Raw genomic sequence first — 22,565 nt, 5'->3', positions numbered from 1 at the left:
TACCATAACTATTATTGTATTGTTGTCTACTTCTCCCATCAGATCTGTATGCATTTTGGGGTGCATACAGACTTATGATTTTTATACCCTCTTGATGAGCTGACCGCTTTGTCACCATATACTGAATTCTGTCTCACTGCACTTTCTGACTTAAAGCCCGTTTTGTCTAATAAAGTAGAGCTACCCCTGCTCTCCTCTGGCTTCCGTGTGCATGGCATATCTTTTTCCATCCCTTTACTCTGAGCCTGTGTGTGCTCTTAGAGTGGAAGTGAGTCTTTTTTACACAGCAGAAAGTTGGGTCTTTCTTTTCCTCTTACGATTCTGCGGCTCTGTTGTTACTGAAGATAGAAACTGCAGGGCCAGGGCCAGCTTGGTGCCTGGCACTGGCACAATAAAGCATCATGGAGAACTCAGAGGAGCAGAAGCTGGAAATGCCTCGCCGACTCTCTCACTTAGAACTCGGTCTGTCTGAGACCACATGTGAGTCAGAGGCAGAGCTGGAACTATGTCTTCTGATCCTGGCACTGTGCCCTTTCCAAATACCATGCTGCTCATTTTAGCTCTATCAGCAATATTTAAAAAGAAATTCGTTTGAAACTGAAAATTTTGTTCTAATGCAAAGTCCAAAAATCAAGGAAAACCCTCAATCCAGAATTACAACATGAAAAGGGCAACATCAGCTCAGCAGCTCAACATGGAGCTGCCCCCTTTTATACAGTTCAGTGTTATTTAGTGTATTCAGAGTTGTGCAACCGTCACCATTTCTGGAAATTTCCATCTCCCCTGAAGAAACCCTGTACCCATTAGTAAGCCCCCCATTCTTCAACTCCAGCCCCTGCCAGCCGCTCTGGAGCCACTGGTCTATCTTCTGTTTCTGCGGGTTTGTCGATTCTGGACATTTCCTACAAATGCAACCACACGGCACGCGGTCTTTCGTGATGGCTCCGTTCACTCAGTACCTTCACCCATGCTGGAGCATGACTACGTGCTACACTCCCTTCATGGGTGAATGTTACCCCTTTGTACGCAGGAACCACAATTTCTACTATCTACTCACCAGCAAATGGACATCTTCACCCTTTGTCTATTATGAATAATGCTGCTATGAACATTGAACCACAATTTCCACTATCTACTCACCAGCAAATGGACATCTTCACCCTTTGTCTATTATGAATAATGCTGCTGTGAACATTGAACCACAATTTCTACTATCTACTCACCAGCAAATGGACATCTTCAGCCTTTGTCTATTATGAATAATGCTGCTGTGAACATTTGTGTCCAGGTTCTTTTATGGACATGTTTTCAATTCTCATTGGTAAATACTGGGAACTGGAACTGCTGGGTCATGGTAACTCTATTTTTGACCTTTTGAGGACAGTCAGACTGTTTCCTAAAGCAGCTGGGCCATTTTCCATTCCTACCAGCAACGTATGATGGCTCCACTCCTCTACACCCTCGCCGACATTTGTTACCATCCATGCTTTTGATTACAGCCGTCCTAGTGGGTTCTGGCAGCATGCTTATAACAAAGAGCAGCGGTTAATATACTCTGGGCAAGCACATTCTCTGACCAACCACAGGACCCTCACCATGGGAGGTAGAACAAGGATAATACTGAGCATACTCCCTGTCTACTGCCTGGATAGGTAAGGACACTAGTTCTCAAAATGTGGTTCCCAGACCGGCAGCACATCACCAGGGAACCAGTGCGAAATGCAGAGACTCCACCCAGACACTGAGTCCGAGTCTGCGGCGTGGGGCCAGCTCTCTGTAATTCCAGTGACCACGAGGCCTGTGCACAGCCTTTCTGCCCTCAATGCCAGCTTTAATCCCCTTATTGGTAATGATGAATATGCACCAAATCCTTCCTCCCCTGCAAACAAGGATGACAAGGCCAAGGAAAGCTTTCTGAAGGATTCAATCATGCAACTCAAGTGGAAGGTCTTCAACGCCTTCCAGTAATGAGTGAGTGACAGACACTGTTGGTGTAAAATGTTCACGATAATTAATGTTGAGCACAGAATAAATAACCAGCTGGAAGGTAAAGGGGAATTTCACAAGCACCATCCGAGGCAGTAGTAACACAGATGGGATTTCCGATATATGTGATATTTTCAATGTTCCTTATCCACTCAAGGCTTCAGAGAGCATGCACGCTAGCTCACTGGGGCGTGGATGACACAGGTGTGGCCCTGAGCAGTCACCCGAAACACAGCGACGTCTCCTTGGTGCCGTGAGGCACACTGCAGATGCTCACCCAACAAAGCGAGAACTACTGCTTGTCTCTTCCCCACACTGCCACTTAAAAACCTCTCCACGCACATTTCTTACAAGCCCACAGATTCAGCTGTTAGGGACTCCTCTTTGTAGCTCCATTTTTGTTACTTCCTTCAGATACTGGGCAGACTCGCTGCTTCTCTCCACCTTCGCTTGCAGCCAGGCTCACGGCAAGCCCATGTGCTCCTGCTTAGCAACTCCTGCCAGGCAGTCAGGAGAAGAAGAACCTGGGGCAGAACCACCAACACCTTCCATCAGGGCAAAACCGGTGCAACTCTTCCAGCTGTTCCCTGACTCTCATCTGTCAGCGGCCACACTGGCTTTCACAGCATCTCTCTTGACTGAGACGTCGCGGTGTCTCTGAGTAGATTTAGAACCTTCTGGTAAGTGTCCAGGACGGCCTGAGCGGTGGGTCTCTCTGCAGGCACCTGGCTCTTACACGCCTTGTGAATGTCAAACAGGTGGAATCGGACCATGTCGCTCCCTTCCACATGCCCCAGAAGGAAACTGGAGACATCAGGAATCTTCCAGATGTCGCTCTTCTCGTCATACGTGGGCATGAGGTCGTCCTGGAAGGGCACGTCCTCTCCAAAGGGCCACAGCTGCTCTGGGGCCACGAAGTCCCCATGGAGCTCCCGGTGGCCACACTTCACCAGGGCCCCGGAGCTGTGGTTCACCAGGGGCAGGGCGTCCAGGTCGTTGAGCACGATGCTGAAGTTGGCGGTCAGCAGGTACTGGGACAGGGTCTTGGGCAGGTCACTGGAGTCGCACATGACCAGCGTGCCCAGGGGGCTGCGGTGCAGGAAGTCGAGGATGGCCACGTAGCCCAGGGCCAGCTGCAGCCTGTGCTGCCACGTGTTCAGGCGGCGGTACTTGGTGAGGTTCAGTGTCGCCTCCAGGTTGCCCAGGGAGCCCAAGGGGTGGTACTCGGTGAGAATGGTGTCGTCGTCCTCGCAGTAGCCCAGCAGCGTGACCACGTGCTCGCTCTGCAGTGCCTGTAGCATCCGCAGCCCGTGCAGGAAGTCGTCTCTCACCTCCGGCCTAGTAAGCCGTGACAAGGCCACCTTGCGCTCCTTCCACTCGGACAGAAACACCTGGAACAAAGCCACAGAAAACGTCAACCCGGAACCCTCAGCAGCTGGTGAGCTGGGAAGCAGCTGCTTTGAGGTGCTGGCTGCGGTGCAGAGGATGCACAGAGTCAAGCGTGGGCTGTTCCACAGACTCACTTGGGAGCCGGACCAGATGCTGGGTGAAGGCTCGGCCCGCAGGCGGTGGGGCAGCTGGCCTGGGAGCGGGTCTGTGGGATGACGGGCTTGCAAAGCAGATGTGGAGAAGGGGGTTCATTCCCCGGAGAGGGGGCTGCACGTGCAAAGACGGGGAGGGGAAAGGCTGGGGAAGGGGCGAGTGGAAAGCTGGAGAACCCCGAGTAGGGAGAGAGTCCAGCCAGCCCACCGCACACACCAGCACTGCCACTCGCTTTAAAAGGTGCAGAGTAAAGCACAGATAGGAATGGCTGTACGTAGGGAACACGCCTTTAACACGGTCATGGTTTTCCATGACTTTGGCTGGAACAGCAGAAGCTGAAATGACGCACTCCACCCTAGGCCAGCCGTCCTGACACCGCCAGCCGGCGAGCAGCTGCCCCGCACAGCTGTGCACTCACACTTCTATCACAGGGAAAGAAGTAAGAACCACTGACCCGCTGCTCGAGTCCCCAAAGGGAAGGCAGGGGTTGGAGAGGAGAAAACAGCCTCCAGGTCAGGACCCGGCTGCCCGGGCTGAGCTGGACCCTGTGGCCCATGTCCCTTTGGCTTCCATGTCTTCATAGTTAAAATAAAGGTTATGGTAGCAAGCGGGGGTGTAGTTTTCTAGAGACTTTGGCACTTAAATTAAAGGCAATAACCCAAAATATATAAAAAGCTCCAGAAATAAAAATCCAGCATTATTTATCAAAGCCTAACTGGAACCTGTCCACCCATCAACAACTGGGAAGTGCTCCAGTTACGCAGGGCCACTCAGGGAAGGTTATGGGTGCAGCCCACTGCAGATGCTATCGGATGGGGTTTTCACAGATACAAGCAATGTGACACATGAAAAGGACACAGTGTTTTTATATTATTGTTCTAACTGCATAAAACAAAATTACACAGAAATCTAAGGACGTTTTCTGTTCTCTTTACATGCTTCCCGCCACCCCCCCAACTTTATATCTTTTGGTATAACAAGAAAGAATATATAATACTCTAATATTTTAAAACATTTTTTTAAGGAACTAAAAAATACATTAAATGGAGGAGGTAGGCTGGAGGACTACAAAAATTTACTGTGGGCCTGAGAAGGAAGGTTCATTAACAGAAAAACCTACGAAACTGTCGCCGTTGATCATTTATTCAAACAGTTGTCTTTTAAGACATTCTCCAAAACCCAAATCTGAGAAATTTCACTATAGATAATTTCTACTAAGAAGTCAAGTTGCCCTCGCTGCTGGAATCACTGTATGTTTCGTGAATACATTTCTTAAATTTTAATATAGAACACATTTTCTTCTCTTCACAGAGCTGCACAAGCACTGAATTTGATCTCTGACTCCAGTATAAAAATCCTGTTTCTGTTGAGATCCATCACTCCCTTGGGCTCCCCTTCCCCTCACTGGCAACTAGCTTTTTTTTTCCATATAAAATGGGGATCACTAAAGAGAAGCCGCTATGGTTTTTTTATACATTTATTCCACAAGAAATGCGGGAGAGCTTCAGCCACAGGCCTCATGACTTCCCCCCAAACCTCGCTTACATCTCATTCACTTTTGTGCCTCAGATAAATGAAAAGATGAAATACTACTGATGTTTATTATCAAATATTATTAGTCTTTGAGATCTCTCACAAATATCTGAAACCTCCAATATTACATACTTGCAAGTCAGGGGTTAAGAATCATTTCTCAGCAATCTACCTTTTTAAAAATATTATAAAAATAATCATGAATACTCTTGATAAAAGTTCAAATACGGAGGGAGTAGAACTCCTTCCTCTGAATTTAATCCCCAGCCCAAAGGAAACTAGTTAACTGTTTGACTAGTAATGTTCCAGACATTTTTCTATGCTTTTACACGTATTAATATCCATTTATAAAATAGCATTTGAGTTTGTTATATAAAATGGTACTATAATATAGAGAGAGAGAGATTCAGGTCATTCTTTTTAAAGCTTCATAACATTTCATAGTATGGGTGTACAACCTATACTGGTGTATGTTAGGTAAGATTTTGCAGAAGACCTTTTTTTTTTAAACTGAAGTATAATAAAAATTCATTAAATTTGGGACAGATGCTGTCAGGGTGGCTTGGGTTCCTTTTTCTACACAGTTCTGTAATTTTACATAGGCATTTACTATGACCTTATGTAATCTATTTTTAAAGAATTGATATATATCTAAATTATTTCCCACTTATTTCCTGTTAACAACAGTGCTACAGTGAATAGCCTTATATTCACATCTCTGTGCACATGTGCAGATGTTTTCATAAGTTAGGGAAGTAGACGGATCACTGAATGAACACTATGTACCATCGCACCCTTCAGAGTCTGGGCCAACATGCACTTTCACCAATCATGTATGAATCTTACGTTCTAGCCTCAACCACACTGCTGCTGCTGCTGCTAAGTCGCGTCAGTCGTGTCTGACTCTGTGCGACCCCATAGACGGCAGCCCACCAAGGTCCTCTGTCCCTGGGATTCTCTAGGCAAGAACAGTGGAGTGGATTGCCATTTCCTTCTCCAATGCACGCATGCATGCTAAGTCGCTTCAGTTGTGTCCGATGCTGTGCAACCCTATGGACAGCAGCCCTCCAGGCTTCTCTGTTCACAGGATTCTCTAGGCAAGAATACTGGAGTGGGTTGCCATTTCCTTCAACCTTACTAAGTGTTACCAATCTACTGGATGAAAATCATTTCCCTGTTTTCAACTGTATTCTCCTGACTAACTCATCCCTGGGCATTTCTGTGCGTCTTCTGTGGAAAGTCTGATCACTGTCCTTCATACTATCTCCTCTAGGGTTGTTTGCTTCGTGCTTATTAATTTCTAGGAGCTCTTTATATATTATTCATGTGATCCTTATTTAAATGTAAAGACAAATTTTAGAAAATAATGGTCCTTTGCAGTACAAAGTCTAATCTGTCTTCATTTAACAAGGTACTTATGTCAATTAAAAAAACTGAAGGAAATCCCTGGCCATGTGAAATTTACATTCTAGTGCAGGAGGCACACGATAAGAGAAAATAAACAGGAAGTGTGTAAAGTCCACTGGAAGGTAAAATATGCTTTGGAGAATAATTAAGCAGGGAAGGGGGAGAATTTATAACTTTATTAGTTTGGGGAAGCTCTCGCTGGGGTGATACTCAAACAGGAAGCTGACAGAGGTGGAGGAAGGAGCCAAGGGGCTTCTGTGGACCACATCCCAGGCAGGAAGGATGGCAAGGCAATGGCCTCTGGAGATGCGTCCACAGCCTGCCGTGATAGAGCAGCGAGGGGTCAGGGGGTGGGGAGTGGAGCCAGAGCAGAGGAGGGACACCGCTGCCCGTGGCCACACACACGCCACTCCAACGGCGGCGAGAGCAGCTGAAGTGGGCCACAGCAGAGGCAGAGAGCCCCATCTGGAGGATATGGAGACAGGCAGGCACCAGGCACGGAGCCCTGGCTGGGGAGGGGACAAGGCAGAAGCCTCGGAAAGGCCAACTCCTAGCTCTCTCCCACATGCAGAGACACTGCACCCTGCTGAGGGGCTGCGCGTGGACATGGACACAGGGGCATGAGAGGGGTGCCTCCCGGGGTGGGGAAGAGAGAAACTCTGGGATTAACACACATGTGCCACTAAATATAAAAGGGATAACCAACAAGACTCTACCGTAGAGCTCACTATTCTGTAATAACCTATATGGGCAAAGAACCTGAAGGACAGATGAGTAACTGATTTCACTGTGCTGTACGACTGACACTAACACCGTAATGTAAATCAGTAACACCCCAATATAAAATTAAAATTGAACTTAAAAGAAAAAGGGGGCCTCCTGGCCGTGGTGTGAGTAGCTGGGTGGTGGGGAGAAGGGAGGAGGCTGAGGGGATGGTCTGTGACACACCTAGAGTGAGAAGTCTTTCAACAGCCAAGGTGTGGGGGAGGCAGGGGATAGAAAAGGCCCGAGTTCACCAGCGGATAAAGGTAGGGATGGGGCCGGATGACGCCACCCAGGCATCGGCACAGAGGAGGAGAGAGGTCCCAGATGAGGAGGCGGCCGGAGGGTGGACACTGCGTTTTCACACATCTGTGCTCCAGCCAGCCTTCCACATGAAAAACATCACATCCATCCCTTTCTGGGGTTACACAAAGCTGGAGGGCGCCAGAGGAAGAGAAATAACCGAATCGGTTCTTCTGATGGGCGCCAACCCAAGCGCTCTGCCTCTGTAAAGGACCTTTTCACACCATTCATGGGGTTCTCAAGGCAAGAATATCAAGTGGTCTGCCACTACTTTCTCCAGTGGACCACGTTTTGTCAGAAGTCTCTACCATGACCCGTCCGTCTTGGGTGGCCCTACAAGGCATGGCTCGTAGTTTCACTGAGTTAGAGAAGGCTGTGGTCCATGTGATCAGTTTGATTAGTTTTCTGTGATTGCAGTTTTCAGTCTGTCTGCCCTCTGATGGAGAAGGATAAGAGGCTTATGGAAGCTTCCTGATGGGAGAGACTGACTATGGGGGAAACGGATCATAGATAAAGCAAGAAAGTTCCAGATAAACATCTACTTCTGCTTTACTGATTACGGCAAAGCCTTTGACTGCGTGGATCACAACAAACTGGAAAATTCTTCAAGAGATGGGAATACCATACCACCTTACCTGCCTCCTGAGAAATCTGTATGCAGGTCAAGAAGCAACGGTTAGAACTGGACATGGAACAATGGACTGCTTCCAAATTGGGAAAGCAGCACATCAATGCTGTATATAGTCACCCTGCCTATTTAACTTATATGCAGAGTATAACATGCAAAATGTGAGGCTGGATGAAGCACAAGCTGGAATCAGGATTGACAGGAGAAATATCAATAACCTCAGATATGCGGATGACACCACCCTTATGGCAGAAAGCGAAGAGGAACTAAAGAGCCTCTTGATGAAGGTGAAAGAGGAGAGTGAAAAAGTTGGCTTAAAACTCAACATTCAGAAAACTAAGACCATGGCATCTGGTCCCATGACTTCATGGCAAATAGATGGGGAAACAATGGAAACAGTGACAGACTTTATTTTCTTGGGCTTCAAAATCACTGCAGATGGCGACTGCAGCCATGAAATTAAAAGACGCTTGCTCCTTGGAAGAAAAGCTACGACAAAACCAGACAGCATATTAAAAAGCAGAGACATTACTTTGCCAACAAAGGTCTGTTTAATCAAAGCTATGGTTTTTCCCACAGTCATGTATGGATGTGGACCATCAAGAAAGCTGAGCGCCGAAGAATTGATGATTTTGAACTGTGGTGTTGGAGAAGACTCTTGAGAGTCCCGTGGACAGCAAGGAGATCCAACCAGTCCATCCTTAAGGAAATCAGTCCTGAATATTCATTAGAAGGACTGATGCTGAAGCTGAAACTCCAATACTTTGGCCACCTGATGCAAAGAACTGACTCATTAGAAAAGACCCTGATGCTGGGAAAGACTGAAGGCAGGAGAAGGGGACAACAGAGGATGAGATGGTTGGATGGTATCACCAACTCGATGGACATGAGTTTGAGCAAACTCATGATGGTGATGGACAGGGAGGCCTGGCATGCTGCAGTCTGTGGGGTCCCAAAGAGTCAGACACAACTGAATGACTGAACTGAACTGAAAGTACCTTGGTTTTAAAGGACAAAAGCAGCAGCTGTGAAAACTACTGGAGGTCTGTGAGGCGGGCACACGGAGGCTGCCAGAGAGGAGGATGCCCACGAGGGAGGCGTGGGGGCAGCCGGTGGATGGAAGGTCAGGAGGCCGCCCTGGGCCCCACCCTACACAGGCCCTGGGGTCCCAACGTGGGCAGGACAGATGCACTCAGGATACTTGTGCCATGAGGGCAAATTTCAGGCAAAGAAACAAAGCCTCAGTAACAGCCCTTGAGTGCCCTTCACCTTAACAAACAAACCACACTGCACACTGCTGAACCTAGTGGGAGTCTGCTGAGATCCCCTGAAATCACGTCTGTCCTAAACAACAACCTGGCATCACCAAAGCTACTCAAAGACATCCTTCAGGGTAAAAACCAATGCCGAAAATGTTCTGAGTGAGCACAATAACACAGAAACAAGTGGGGAGCCACAGGGTCCTTCTTCGAAGGAGACAGAAGTTACCCGGCTTCAGGTGCTTCTCTACTACCTCCCTCCCTGGCGACTTCTTCACGGCCCACTGCTGTCAACACTGACCCAAATCTATACCTCCCCCTACCCCGAGTGCCAGGTTTTACACCCAGCGGCCGGGCCACCTCAAGCGCACACAGGACCTTCCCGGCACCACTGACCCTGTCCCTCAGCTGCCCGGGCCAGGCACCTCCGTCACCCTGTCCCTTACACCCCACGGCCAGTATAACGGGATGGCCCGCGGCCTCCTCCTGGCAGGGACAGCCAGAACCCACTGATTCCTCACCGGATCTGGTCGGGCTGCAGCTGCCTGTCCCCATGCTCCCCACCCAGGCCGGCACCACCCCCCCCACTGCATGCAGGAGCAGCGTGCCCAAGGCTGGGAGCCCCCCGGGGCCCTCACCTCTTATTCCTTCCTTGCATCCTGCCTCTGGTCCCCAGACAGCCAGGCAAGGCCTCAGCTCGTCCCCGGGTTTCCTGCTGGAGCCTTGTCCCCAGATACCCACTACCACCTTGACCCCCCGGGATGACAAGCCCACGGCTCTCTTCCTTGCCCCAAGGGCAAGTTTCAGCCAAAGAAACAAAATCTCAGGGCAATGGCCTTTTCGTCACCCTTCATTTTAATGAACAAGCCACATCCTTAACTGACTTCTAGAGTCATCCTGCCTCAGTTAACATGGGCACAACCGCTGCTGAAACAGCCCATGAGACCAGGCTCTGGAGGCTTCTAATGAGAACTGAATTGGCCCCTTTGGGTTCTCTTTTTAAAGTAAAAATTTTCTTAATCAATGTAATAGTATGCTGATATAAATCACAGCAATATCTTTTTCCATCTGTCTCCTGGAATAATGGAAATAAAACAGAAATAAACAAATGGGACCTACTTAAACTCAAAAAACTTTTGAATAGCAAAGGAAACAATAAACAAAAGGCAAAGACAAGCCACAGACTGGGGGAAAATATTTGCAAATGATGTGACCGACAAGCGATTAGTCTCCAAAACTTATAAACAGCTTGCTCGCATGACACTTAACGGCATCAAAACAAACCTCCGGGGCCTCCTGGTGGATCAGTGGTAGAGAATCCATCTGCCAGTGCAGGGGACATGGGTTCAATCCCTGGTCTGGGCAGATTCCACATGCCTCGGGGCAACTAAGCCCGTTGCGCCACAACTGCTGAGCCTGTGCTCTAGAGCCGGCGTGCCTAGACCTCTGTTCTGCACCAAGAGAAGCCACTACAAGAAGCCCGTCACCCCAACCAGAGCTGCCCCCACTCACCGGAACGAGAGAAAGCCCACGCCCTGCAATGAAGACCCAGCGCAGCCCCCAAAAATAAACAAACAAAATGAATTTTTAAAAAAAGACATAGATAATAAACACATAAAACGGATAACCAACAAGGACCTCCTGTACAGCACAGGGAACTCTGCTCAGTGGTATGTGGCAGCCCGGATGGGAGGGGAGCTGGGGGAGAATGGATACATGGATACGTGCAGCTGAGTCCCTTTGGTGTTCATCTGAAACTATCACAACGCTGTTAATTGTCTACACTCCAAGGTAAGATGAAAAGGTTTTGAAAAACAGCACCGTACAGCTGGAAAAATAAGAACCAGAAAAACTTGCCCCAAACCCTCCTTCAGCATTGCACGATTTCTATCATTTTTATACTTTTACGGATGTAATCGTGCAGATAGGACAGCCTCTGGCACAGCTTTCCATTTTGCTTTTCTACTTAGGACAGCATTCTCACGCTGTGACACAGGCTTCCTAACGACCCCTGTTGACCGCGGAACACCCTGCAAGGGGGTGGGCCCACCCTTTACAGGGATGACGTCCCGCAGTGAGGTTTCTGGGGTGAGCCGGCGCCCTCCCCCGGGCTGCCTGCCCCCTTGACGGTGGGCGCGACTCACCGTCTTCACGGCTCCCTCCCCGACGCGCTTCAGAGGCCTCACTTCTGTCCTCAGCTGCTCGCAGGACAGCCACGGGGAGCAGGTGGTCACCTGCCCCATGCTGAAGTGGCCGGGCGGGCAGCGGCCGGGCTGCACCGCGGGGCCGCGGGGTGTGGTGACGAGCCGGTCGAGGCAGAGGTAGAGGAGGACGTTCATGAGCGCCATGGACAGCAGCAGCCCCACGGCCGGCGGCAGCTCCCTGGGCGCGGGCCCCTTCCTGCCCTCCAGGGGCCTCGTCTCCATGGCGCTGCACTCCGCAGGCCCCTCAGACGGAGGCCCCTCAGACGGAGACACGAGGTGCGGTCACAGCCCAGCCGGTCTCAGGAAGGACGGAGGGGCCAGGGCTGCCGTGAGCATCTGGGTTTGAGAGAAGCAGCCACGGGTCGCGTGCCCGATACCTGCAGGGTCGAGCAGAAGGCAGCCTTGGGCCTGTCCGGCCGTGTTTCTGTCTCCCCCACAGCCGCCTGCACTGAGGACAGGCTAGCACCGTGCAGCTAGCAATGCTAAGAGGAAAGCAAACCGTGGCTCTGGAGACAGCAGGGGAGAGAGAAGCTGGGCTGGGGGCTGTCTGGGATGCTGAGGGGCTGGGATGCTCCTTGGGAGGTGCTCAGAAGCCCCCTAACGCTTTTAAGAAGCAAAGGTGTGAAAGGGTGCCCTGGGAGGTTGGTGGGGGAGGCGGTGGTGGGAGAGGCGGTGGTGGGAGAGGCTGGGTGGGAGGCCTGGCCGGAAATCAGGATGAGCGCTGATGAGAACGCAGGCGGCCTGACGGGGGTGAGGCAGGGGCGCAGGTGACTCTCGACGGCCCGGGAGCAGGTGTGGGTCCGGCGCTAGGCAGGAGCTGCTGCCTGGCCGCAGAGGGGCGGCGAGGGGCGGGAACGAACCTGCATGTCGGGCGGGGGGCCCTCCAGGAGCCTGGGATGGACGCAGGTTGCCACCCATAGGGAGCAGCCAGAGCAGAGGAAGCGGGCTTAGCCACAGCATGGGGCATGTGACACAGTGACTGACGGACCCTGGGTCTCGGGGCCGAGGACACAGTGACGCGAAGCCTTACCTGCCGGGAGGGCCTTCCTTCCCGCTCAGGTTTCTGGCCAGACTCCTGGGTCGGTCAAGGCTCCGGCTGGCCCTGTGCGCTGGTTTGAAAGCGCTCTGCCTCTAAGTACCAAAGAGGAGGTCTGCTGAATTTTGAATAAGACTCATGACTCTGCACACAGACAAACGGCCACAGTCTAAGCAGCCCCCTTCCCCAGGCCCTCCCGGCCAGGGGTCTCCCAGGCTCCCGATCTCCAGGGCGGTACAGGGGAGCCGGCAGCCCAGGCCTCCCTGCCAGCCACCCTCTGTCCCTGGCCGCTCCCCTGACCCCCATCACTCCTTCCTGGAACTCACTCCTCCCACACATCTTAGGCAGCCTGTACATGCCCTACTGCGGGCACTGCCAAGCGTCAGGCCACCCTCTTTGAACGATGCCTGCCTTCTCACTGCAAACTGTTCTCTGCAAGTACAGACAAGCAGAAAGTCTGCAGCCCCAGGACCTGGCAGGGAGCTTGACGCCTTCACTCTTGTCTGGAGCAACTAAGTCGCTTTGCCTGGAGAAGCCACTTCTGACCCAGAGTTGGTCTGTGTCTCTGATCCAGAGTTGAGCACAGGAATACAGCCATTATTTTGTAGTAACTTTTAAGTGGAACATAAGCTTTAAAAATATGGAGTCATTATGTTGTATGCTTGAAACTAACAAAATAGTTTAAATCACCTATAATTCAATTGAAAATCTAGGCTGAGATGTAATTCACATACTATAAATTTGAGGTTATCACCTCACACCTGTCAGAATGGCCATCACCAAAAAAGACAAGAGATAACAAATGTTGGTGAGGATGCGAAGAAAAGGAACACTCTGACACTGTTGGTGGGAACATAAATTGGTGCAGCTGCTATGGAAAGCCATGTGAAGGTGCCTCAAAACACTAAACTTAGAACCATCATATGATCCAGCAATCTCACTCCTGGGTGCATATCCAAAAAAAAATCCCTACTAATTTGAAAAGATACATGCACCCCTATGTCCATAGCATCATTATTCACGATAGTCAAGACATGAAAGGAACGGTGTCTGTCAACAGAGAATGAATGAAGATGCTGTATTTTTATGTATATATATATATAAAATCTTAACATGAAAAGATAAAAAAACACTTCCCAAACTCAACCCTCCCCCCTCAGATCCGCTCTCTTCAGTGCTCGCAATCTCATAAGTGCCAGCTGTCACCTCCCAGTGACCAGGCTGCAGGCGTCAGCAGTGACAGCGCTTCTGCTGAGCAGGGACTGTCAGAGGGGAGGGGCTCGTCTCAGCCACACCACCCTGGACATGCCAGACCACATCTCCCCTCCGAAGCTAAGCGGTGTCAGGCTGGGTTAGTAGGTGGATGGGAGAAGGGAGGACTCTGCCACGGGTCAGTGTACTTTGCCCTGATCGGAAGAGAATGCAGGGCTTCCATCATCTCTGCTGTCACTGCGAGGAGTTCAGGGACCCCTGGCTCTGCTCCAGGCTCACTCAAGCCCCTCCTCTCTGGGACGAGGTGGGGTGCTCACCCACGGCCCGGGTCCTGCCAGCAGCGCCCAGTGACGGCCCGGGCATTGTCTGCTCACCGTCCTCGAGATCCCGGGCCCACATCTTTCTCTACAGCGCCCTCCTTCCAGGCGTCTCCCAGGACTCCGGTGGACGCGACGACAACATTCACCACTCCGGCCTCACAGTCTCCGGAGCGTCTTCCCTCAGTGCCTGATTCTTAGAAGCTGACCTACAAGAAACAGGCAAAACCCCTGCTGTCTCTCCTCTGCGGCATTTAAAGCGACCAAGAGTGTCTCAACTTAGACCTGAGGTCAGAGGCCAGAAGAACTTTTTCCCGTAAAGGGCCAGACAGTAAAAGTTCAGCTTTAGGGGCCAGAGCGGTAATCGAGGGACCACAGCACTGGGACGTGCGGGGCGTGCAGCGGCCGTGCAGAGCGACCGGGGGACAGTCACGGTCCCTCCATCCGGCCGCCAGAAGCAGCCAGGACCTCCTGCACCAGTGGGCGAGTGTGGCTTTCCTCCAGCAAGACTCTGCTCACAGACACTGGGATTCGAGCCTCACGTCACAAAAGACTGTTTCTTTGATTTCTTTCCCCCAGTATTTAAAAACATGAAAGGAATCCTTAGCTCATGGGCCACCCAAGAATGGGTGGCGGGAAGAGCAGCTAGTCGGCCTGCCTCAGGGGATGGCATCCCTCGAGTGATGTCGCGGGCCCCTCTTCCATTCGCCTTCCACGTGGTCTCATCCACGCACACGACTCAGGCAGCCACGGTCACGTCAATGGTTTCTAGCCTCTGCTGTAACCTGGCTCTTTCTCCTAAAGCATCACTCAGCCGGGGACCCTTCAAGGTCTGGGACGTCCACAACTGAATTCTCCCTCCAGTCGCCAGCATGCCTGCCACTCAGGGGTCCCCACTGTGAGGGGGTCGCAACCAGGGAACTTGATGTCTCCCCCTCAAGCCCGACCGACCGTCACCATCAAGAGTCGCTTCTCCCCCCCGAAAGCTCCCAAATCTGCTCGCTCTCCCCTTCCCTCGCTTCTCCACCCCACCCCGGTCTAAGCATCTCCTACCTGCGCTTCTGCAACACTCTCCTACGGGCTCTAACACTGCTTTCTCTTTTCCAATCCATTCCCCGCAGCAAACAGGATCTCTTTTCTTCCCTGAAACATTGCAAGCACAGAAAAAGTGAAAACGGAGACCATGAGCAGCTGTCCAGCTCTGCCAGGTAACACTGCGTCCCCCTTTGTAAAGAAATAATGCCAACAGGGCTGAAGCCACGTAGCCCTTGCAGTCCTGTTCTGCTCCCTCCCAAGAAGTAACCCCCATCCTCAAGTGGGTGGGTCAGCGGTTCTTAACTGAGGTCCCTGCACCTGCAGCAGCAGCAGCAGGAGCATCTAGAACTTCTTAGAAACGCAAGTTGTTGAGTCCTCGCCCTGGACTTTCTGAATCAGAAACCCGGAGGTGGAGTCCAGACATCTGTGCTCACAAAGGTGACTCGGGCACCTGCCCAAGGTTCAGTTTCCACGCGTGCTTTTTATTTTCACCACATAGATGTGTGCCCCTAAGTAACAACACAGAACGCACCAATGCTTCCAAGCTTTACACAAGCGGCGCTGTCCTTGTAACCGCAGGGGCCTGGTTCCAGGACTCCCGTGAACACCGTCTGTGGGGGCTCAAGTCCCTCCTCTGAAATAGCACAGAGTCCCATATCAGGGATGCGGAATGCACGGAGCGCCAAGAGTACATCCTTGTAAACTTGCTTCTTTTAAAAGCCCAGCCTTACGTTTCCGAGGTTTTACCCAAGCGCATACATGAAACTCTAGTTCACTCTTGTGGACTGACTATACCACCGCTGGTGAAGCAGGTTTTGCACACACTTCCTGTGCCCGTGTGGAAGACCTCCTCTCTGGTATAAACAGTGAAGCACAAATTTTGTTACTCTTGGCTTTAAAAACATTTGACAGCCCCTCTCTGCCCTCAGGGGGTTTCCCTGGTGGCTCAGACAGTAAAGAACCTGCCTGCAAGGCAGGAGACCTGGGTCGGGAAGATCCCGTGGAGAAGGGAATGGCAACCCACTCCAATATCCTTGCCTGGAGAATTCCACAGACAAAGGAGGCTGGCGGCCTAGAGTCCAGGGGGCTGCAAAGGGTAGGCCATGAGTGAGCAACTAATACTTTCACTTTCTCTGCCCTCAGGCTAAAGTCCAGACTCTTGATACCTACCCCTCAGAAGATCAGCCTCCGTGCCCCTCTCCAGACCCAGCCCTGACCCCACCCCCCGCCCCCACCCTCCCCCCACCCCCCGCTCTCCTTATCCCTGCAGGCCCCCTTGCGGGATGCTGGTTCCTTTCTCCTTGAGTATGAGGTCGAGGACCCCTTGCCTGCTGCGTGTACCCAGGCTGGCAGGCGGCAGGATCCCTTACGCCCCCATCCTCACAGGCTCAGGCACCGCCTCCCTCTTCTGCGTCACTCCTCCCATGTCTGTGCCTGTGCTCCTTCTCTTCGCGGTGCCGGCGCCCTGTCGCTCTCATCCACCACCCGCTCCGCGGAGTGGAGCAGCCCCTCACCTCCTATTAATCCTACCCTGCACCTCCAGGGGTAGAGTCAGATCTTACAAGGTCTGAAGCTTACTTTGTTTTCTTTTGGAGGGACATCGCTTTCTTCTCTGCCACTCAAGGCTGCCAACCTCAGGACACGTTCACATCTTCGAATCTGCGCTGGATTCTCATCACCCTTTTAATGCATTTCTTGTCCACGTGACAGCCGTGCGCCTCACTAGCCTTTCAATGATCCCAAAGTCCCCTCAAGCACTTCTGAATCCCATCTCAGAAAGACATGCATCCAGAAGTTCAGCTACCATTTTGTGTCAGTCTGACACGGATTCTGTGAGCTAGATATAACTGCTATTATCCCCATTTTACAGATAAGAAAAACTGAGGCAGAGCGAATTACCCAAGGTGACTAAAACTGTACACAAAGAAGTCAAACTTTCTGGCCTCAAATTAACATTCTTCCTCTAAATCCTACAGCCTCAGACAATGGACTGAACTGAATACAGCTAGGTCACTGCAAGGATTAGGGGACCCATGCTGAGACCCTGAGACTGTCCATCCGCTTATTAAAGAAGTCTTTCACTCACCCCATCACCTGATTTGTTTGTTTGTTTTAAAGGCATATTTCTGGAGTAGGCTGCCCAGGGTTAAGGGATAAGGTTGTATGGCTGAGGGAATGTTCTTGCCCAGAAAAAAGCAAACTGATAGCGAAAGCTACTGATCAGGCACTGCTTAAGGCACACTGGATTTCTGACAATAATAATAAAAAACTGGTAACAGGAAAAGTGGAAACTACTGCTATACACTCACAGCTTAATTTTTAAAAAAGAAAGAGACGGCAGTGGGAGGGAGAAGCGTGAAGAAAAAGAAAAGCAATGGAACAAAATTGGTTTCTGCCATCTATAGAATATCTTTTACAACCAGAGAAGAAACGATTTCGTGCTCCACAACACAACTTTGGTTGTACCCCACGTTGCCAACAAAGCACAGGCACATCAATATAATTATTTTAAATATGCTGGATGCCTGCTTAGCCTTAAGGTTCTAAAGCAGAGATCAAGGGTGGAGAAGACGAGACCACCAAAGAACACGGCTCAACCCTGCTTTTTAAAAGTGGGGGCAGCAGACGACTGCACCGGACTCAGAGCCGCCCCCGGAGGCAGGGGCAGCGCGCCGCCGACCACCTCTGCCGGAGGTGTCCGTCCCGGCGGAGTGTCCGTCGGCTCCAGTCAAGCGAGGGCGCCGGGCAGTACGCGGGCCAGCTGCCCCCGTTCTCGCCCGCAGCCCCTAGCCGCTCGCCGGTTGCACGCGCGGCTCCGGGAGCGGGCTGGCGCGGCGCCTCTGCCACCCTATCTGCGGTCCCCTCCCACGGCCCGCCGCCCCTACCTGCGGTCCCCTCCCCCGCCCCCGAGTCCGCAGCCGCCCCTACCTGCGGTCCCCTCCTCCTGCCAGGCACGCGGGCTCCTGCGCCTGCGTGGCCGGAAGCGCTCCCGGTAGGACCAGCGCCAGGTTGCCCCACGGGCTCCGTCTCCCGCTACGCACGCGGAAACGCCGGAGGCCGGAACGCAAAGCAGGAGTCAGAGCGCACCCGGAACCAGCTCCCGCGCACTGGGCCGGCCCCTGTTCCGGCTGCTGCTCTCAAGTGCGAGGGTGGTGATGCGGCTGCGGGCTGGTGATGCGAGGGCGGGGCGGCAGCAATGAGGACCGGTACGCTCTAGACCCGCCCAGCGAAAAGCCCGGCTTCCAAAGGGTGGTCTTCCAGCCTGGTACCAAAGCTTCACGGCGCCAGGGAACGTTTTAGAAGTGCAAATTCTGGCCTGCATCCCAGACCCAGGGCTGGAGCCCAACGCTCTGGGCTTTACAGGCCTCCGAGGATGCCCATGCTGGGCGTGCACATTTGTTAAAGTGTGGCTTCATCCTGGAAAAACCCTAGGTGAATGAAGAAAAATGCACCCAGCTGAGCCGTGCACAGGAACGCACAGAACACACATGCGCGCACACCTCAGCATCTCCCAGTGTCCTCAGTTCGTGTGTTAGGAGCCACACTTACCTACATCTGGGGTTAAAACTTTGCAATGGATTTCAGATGACTCTCCACCACTTCACGATAATTAATAAGCTGCAACCCTTACAATGCCCATGTCTAGAACTGAAAAATAATCAAAACAAATTCATCGGATAGGTTCAATAGCAGAATGCAGATGACAGAGAAAAATGTCAGTGGACCTTAAGACAGATATATAGAAATGAATAGATACATAGAAATATAAATGAGCCAATTTGACCAATAGGAAAAAAATAGAAAAAAGAACAAAAGGCACTTGCTAGACAAGAACACTCTAACCTTCTTGCCATCGGAGTCCCACGGAAGATATTATTTGAAGGAATAATGGCTTAAAATATCGTAAGTTTGGTGAAAAACACAAATCTATGGAGTCAAGAAGCTGAGCAAACAGAATGAACCCAAAGATCTCCATTTCCAGACACATCAAAGTGAAATTACTAACACAAACTAAATATTTTGCAAGCAGAGACAGGACATGTACGTGAACAACCATTCTAAAGACGCAAGGTGGCATGGCATTTCTTAAGTGCTTAAGAATTGTAAACGCAGAATTCCATACCCCGAAAAAATACCCTTCAGGAATGAAGATGAAATAAGGACATTCTCAACTGAAGGAAAACTAAAGAGAATTTGCAACCATTGGAACTAATCTGAAAGAATTGCTGAAAGAAACTTCTTCAGACAAAAGAGAAATTATACCGGAAGGAAACTTGGAACATCAGGACTGAAAGAAAAGTAACAAAAATGGTGTGTCTTTGGGTAAATGTAATAAGACTACTCTTACTGAGTGATTCAAAATATGCTTGGTGGTTGAATGCAAAAAGTATAAAATTATCTGATGGGTGGTAATGAATCCACCTGCCAGTGCTGGAAATGTAGGTTTGATCCCTGAGTCGGGAAGATACTCTGGAGAAGGAAGTGGCAACCCACTCGTGTATTCTTGCCTGAAAAATTCCATAGACACAGGAGCCTGGTGCACTACAGTCCATGGGGTCACAAAGAATCAGACGCAACTGAGCACACACACAGGCTCGGTCTCTCAAAAGTTGGGGTCCCTGAGGTCAGAGATAGTAGCATCTTACTCTGTTTTCTAGCTCCAGATTTCCTTTATGTGCATCCAAGCAAGTGCTGTTTACCACATTTGAAGTTGAAAAACTCTGTTCAATCATTAATAAAGCAATAAACCTGTCACACGTTGACAAAAATAACATTTTATAAAACTTCTGCTTTCCAAAAAACCAACCAACCAATCAGGAAAATGGCTTTGCTTTACATTTTTGTAAATCTCTTTCATCTGACTTAATAGAAGATATCCCGATTCTCCTCTCTGGTGCTATATTCAGTCTGGTGCAATGTGATGTTTTGGGTTAAAGTACATGAAGAAAATTCACTCATACACACATACATAGTCGGAAAGGCAGTATTTTCATAGTGTTTTATGAAGCTGTATGTATCTTTGATACTACACCAAAATTTGACAAGTGGTAGTTTCTAAAAGGTTAGTTGCAGCGTGGAAATCTGCAACCTTATCAATGTACCTTTTGTGTGGTTACAGCTTGTAATATGAATGGATTGTTTACGCATGTGCAGTATCATAGATGGCTTGTTGGAAAATGTTGGTTCTATGGAGCTATATGGATCCACCAATTGTTGACACGTTTAACTATTCATTCTTGACTCAACAATGAATTAACTCATTAATATTACTTTGGTTTCATCAGAAGGGTCTGTAGGTACTGGGAAGCTGTCAGGCTCACTGTGGTAATTACAATTTTCCCTTGAAAGCACAAATTTTATGATTGGCAGCAAACAGTTGTTCAAGTACAAATGGCATAGCAAGAAGAGTGGCCTGTTTGGGGCCACAACAAATGTTTTTCTTCAAGACAACCAAAAAATATGCTTCCATTCAGTCACAGAAAATACTGAGAAGACAAGGAGTATTGTGAATAAAATATGTGCTTACTGATGAATCAAGCACATTGTTCAATGAGTGCAGGCAGTGAAGAATACAATGATGACTCAGTGCCACTGCCTTGATGTAAGCTAAGGCGCCAGCTGTGCAGATGGCAACACAGTGAAAGTATTACTGAACGATTCTGAGCTAGCAGCCCCCTGAGAGGCTAGCATGTTAATCGTTAATAGTCTAATGTTTATTAACATGTTAATAGTCCAACTTGTTAGTCCAATGAAAAAAAATGCACCCCCAGGTCTCTGTATCCAGCTGCCCATGAGGAGATGGCCCTCGTGAGGATTATCAAAATAAGTCACTGTACATTTAAACCATTGAGTCTCCTCACTTGACTCTATTGAGTCATCTAGTTAATACCTTTTGGTAAATGAATTGCCATCTAGATAAACATCAGGCAGAAAATGCCAAGTGGCTAGGCTGATGGAACTGCTTGGTCTGCCTGTTACATTTCTCAAAGTAAGTGAACTGCCATTATGCTTTTTATTAAAGTCTCTTATGAGGCTGTTGAGTCAGCAACCCTGAATCCAATCCATCTGGGGACACTGGTGAGGTAATTTCTGACAACTTTTCTATACAATTTTTGTTCCTTATGATGCCTTTTACCAGCATTCTTGCCTGGGAAATCCCAAGGACAGAGAAGCCTGGCTGGCTACAGTCCATGGGGTTGCAAAGAGCCGGACACAACTTAGTGACTGAAGAACGACACCTTTGAAACTGTCTATATAGGGATGATGCTTTATGAAAATTTCAAATATATAATCAGGGACTTTCAGAGTCTAAAAACAAAAACTGACAATAATACCCACAGGGTATTATTTTCTCCAGCAATTATTAAAATACTGTTATTGGCATTTCCCTGGCAGTCCCGTGGTTAGGACTTGGTACTTTCACTTCTGTGGCCGGGTGTAATCCTTGGTTGGGGAACTAATATCACACAAACTGACCCTTGGCCAGAAAAAAAAATTATTAAAAAAAATACATATAGTTATCTTCTGAATTCTTAACACGACTGTTCTTTTTGGTTTGTTCTTTTGGTCATTCCTTGCGCCTTGTAGGATCTTAGTTCTCTAACCAGGGATTGAACTCAGGCCCCGTTGAGTGAAAACACCAAGTCCAAACCCCTGGACCACCAAGGAATTCCCTGTTCTACACTATATAATTTCTTTAGTTTTAGTTTGGTGCTTTCAACACTGATCAAATATTCTTTATTGGTGAGGTGAGATTTAATTATGTGCAGCTACAGGAAACTAGCTTGTTCAACTTTCAGCTCCTTTCTAGCGTGTCTCCTGAAGTGTGGAGGCTGGAAAGCTGTAACTGCATTCCCCAGATTCCTTTGCAGTTATGGGTGCTGGATGCCCTTTAGGTTCTTTCCAATCAGATGCACTTTTAAAGGGAGCCTGTACTCTGGAGCTGCATCCATGGGAAGGGAAGCAGGTGAGCTGATGTGGAATGTGGCAGAGGTGGCACGGAGCTGGCACGCTCACCCAGCAGTTCCGGATCCCAGCCCAGGTAACAGCAATGTGACGGTCCAGCTCTGCAGGGGTGTGTTGGGATATATTTCTGGAAGACCGGGTGATTATTCTGTGAGCTATCTATATACCTCAATAAACCCTTTGAGTTTAAACCACCTTGAGTGAATTTTGTTGCTTGTAGTTGAGAACTGACCACTTCCCATTTTAATTACATTTAACACAGTCATGTTTCTGGTTTCTTCAGTTTTATAGCGATGTATTCTCTGCTTTCCTAAGCTGAGACAATGTCCCTTGTATACAGGTAAATGCTATTTAAAAAATCAAACTACTATGGCA

General features: G+C 49.7%; 1 protein-coding gene across 16 annotated transcripts; it reads right to left on the bottom strand.

The window, feature by feature from the left end:
• Positions 1–1,905: 1,905 nt before the first annotated feature.
• POMK (protein O-mannose kinase) lies at positions 1,906–18,209 on the bottom strand. 16 transcript variants are annotated; one of them, XM_086380503.1, is made up of 7 exons: positions 16,803–18,209; positions 15,757–15,858; positions 15,243–15,332; positions 14,247–14,398; positions 12,655–12,775; positions 11,565–12,001; positions 1,906–3,377 (listed from the first exon to the last, which is right to left on the bottom strand). In XM_086380503.1, the coding sequence occupies exons 6-7, from the start codon at positions 11,844–11,846 to the stop codon at positions 2,607–2,609; spliced, it is 1,053 nt and encodes a 350-aa protein (XP_086236629.1). In that variant the 5' UTR covers positions 11,847–12,001; positions 12,655–12,775; positions 14,247–14,398; positions 15,243–15,332; positions 15,757–15,858; positions 16,803–18,209; the 3' UTR covers positions 1,906–2,606. The 16 variants fall into 16 exon arrangements, with proteins under 16 accessions (XP_086236629.1, XP_086236621.1, XP_086236624.1 ...); XM_086380495.1 differs by having other exon boundaries at positions 12,655–12,755; XM_086380498.1 differs by having other exon boundaries at positions 12,655–12,755; positions 18,110–18,209.
• Positions 18,210–22,565: the final 4,356 nt, after the last annotated feature.

Source organism: Bos grunniens, chromosome 27, assembly GCF_055505025.1.
Source record: "Bos grunniens cultivar Pamir isolate PY7600 chromosome 27, Bosgru_T2T1.0, whole genome shotgun sequence".
In the NCBI taxonomy this organism is placed as follows: domain Eukaryota; kingdom Metazoa; phylum Chordata; class Mammalia; order Artiodactyla; family Bovidae; genus Bos; species Bos grunniens.
This window is presented reverse-complemented; position numbering and strand designations above follow the sequence as displayed.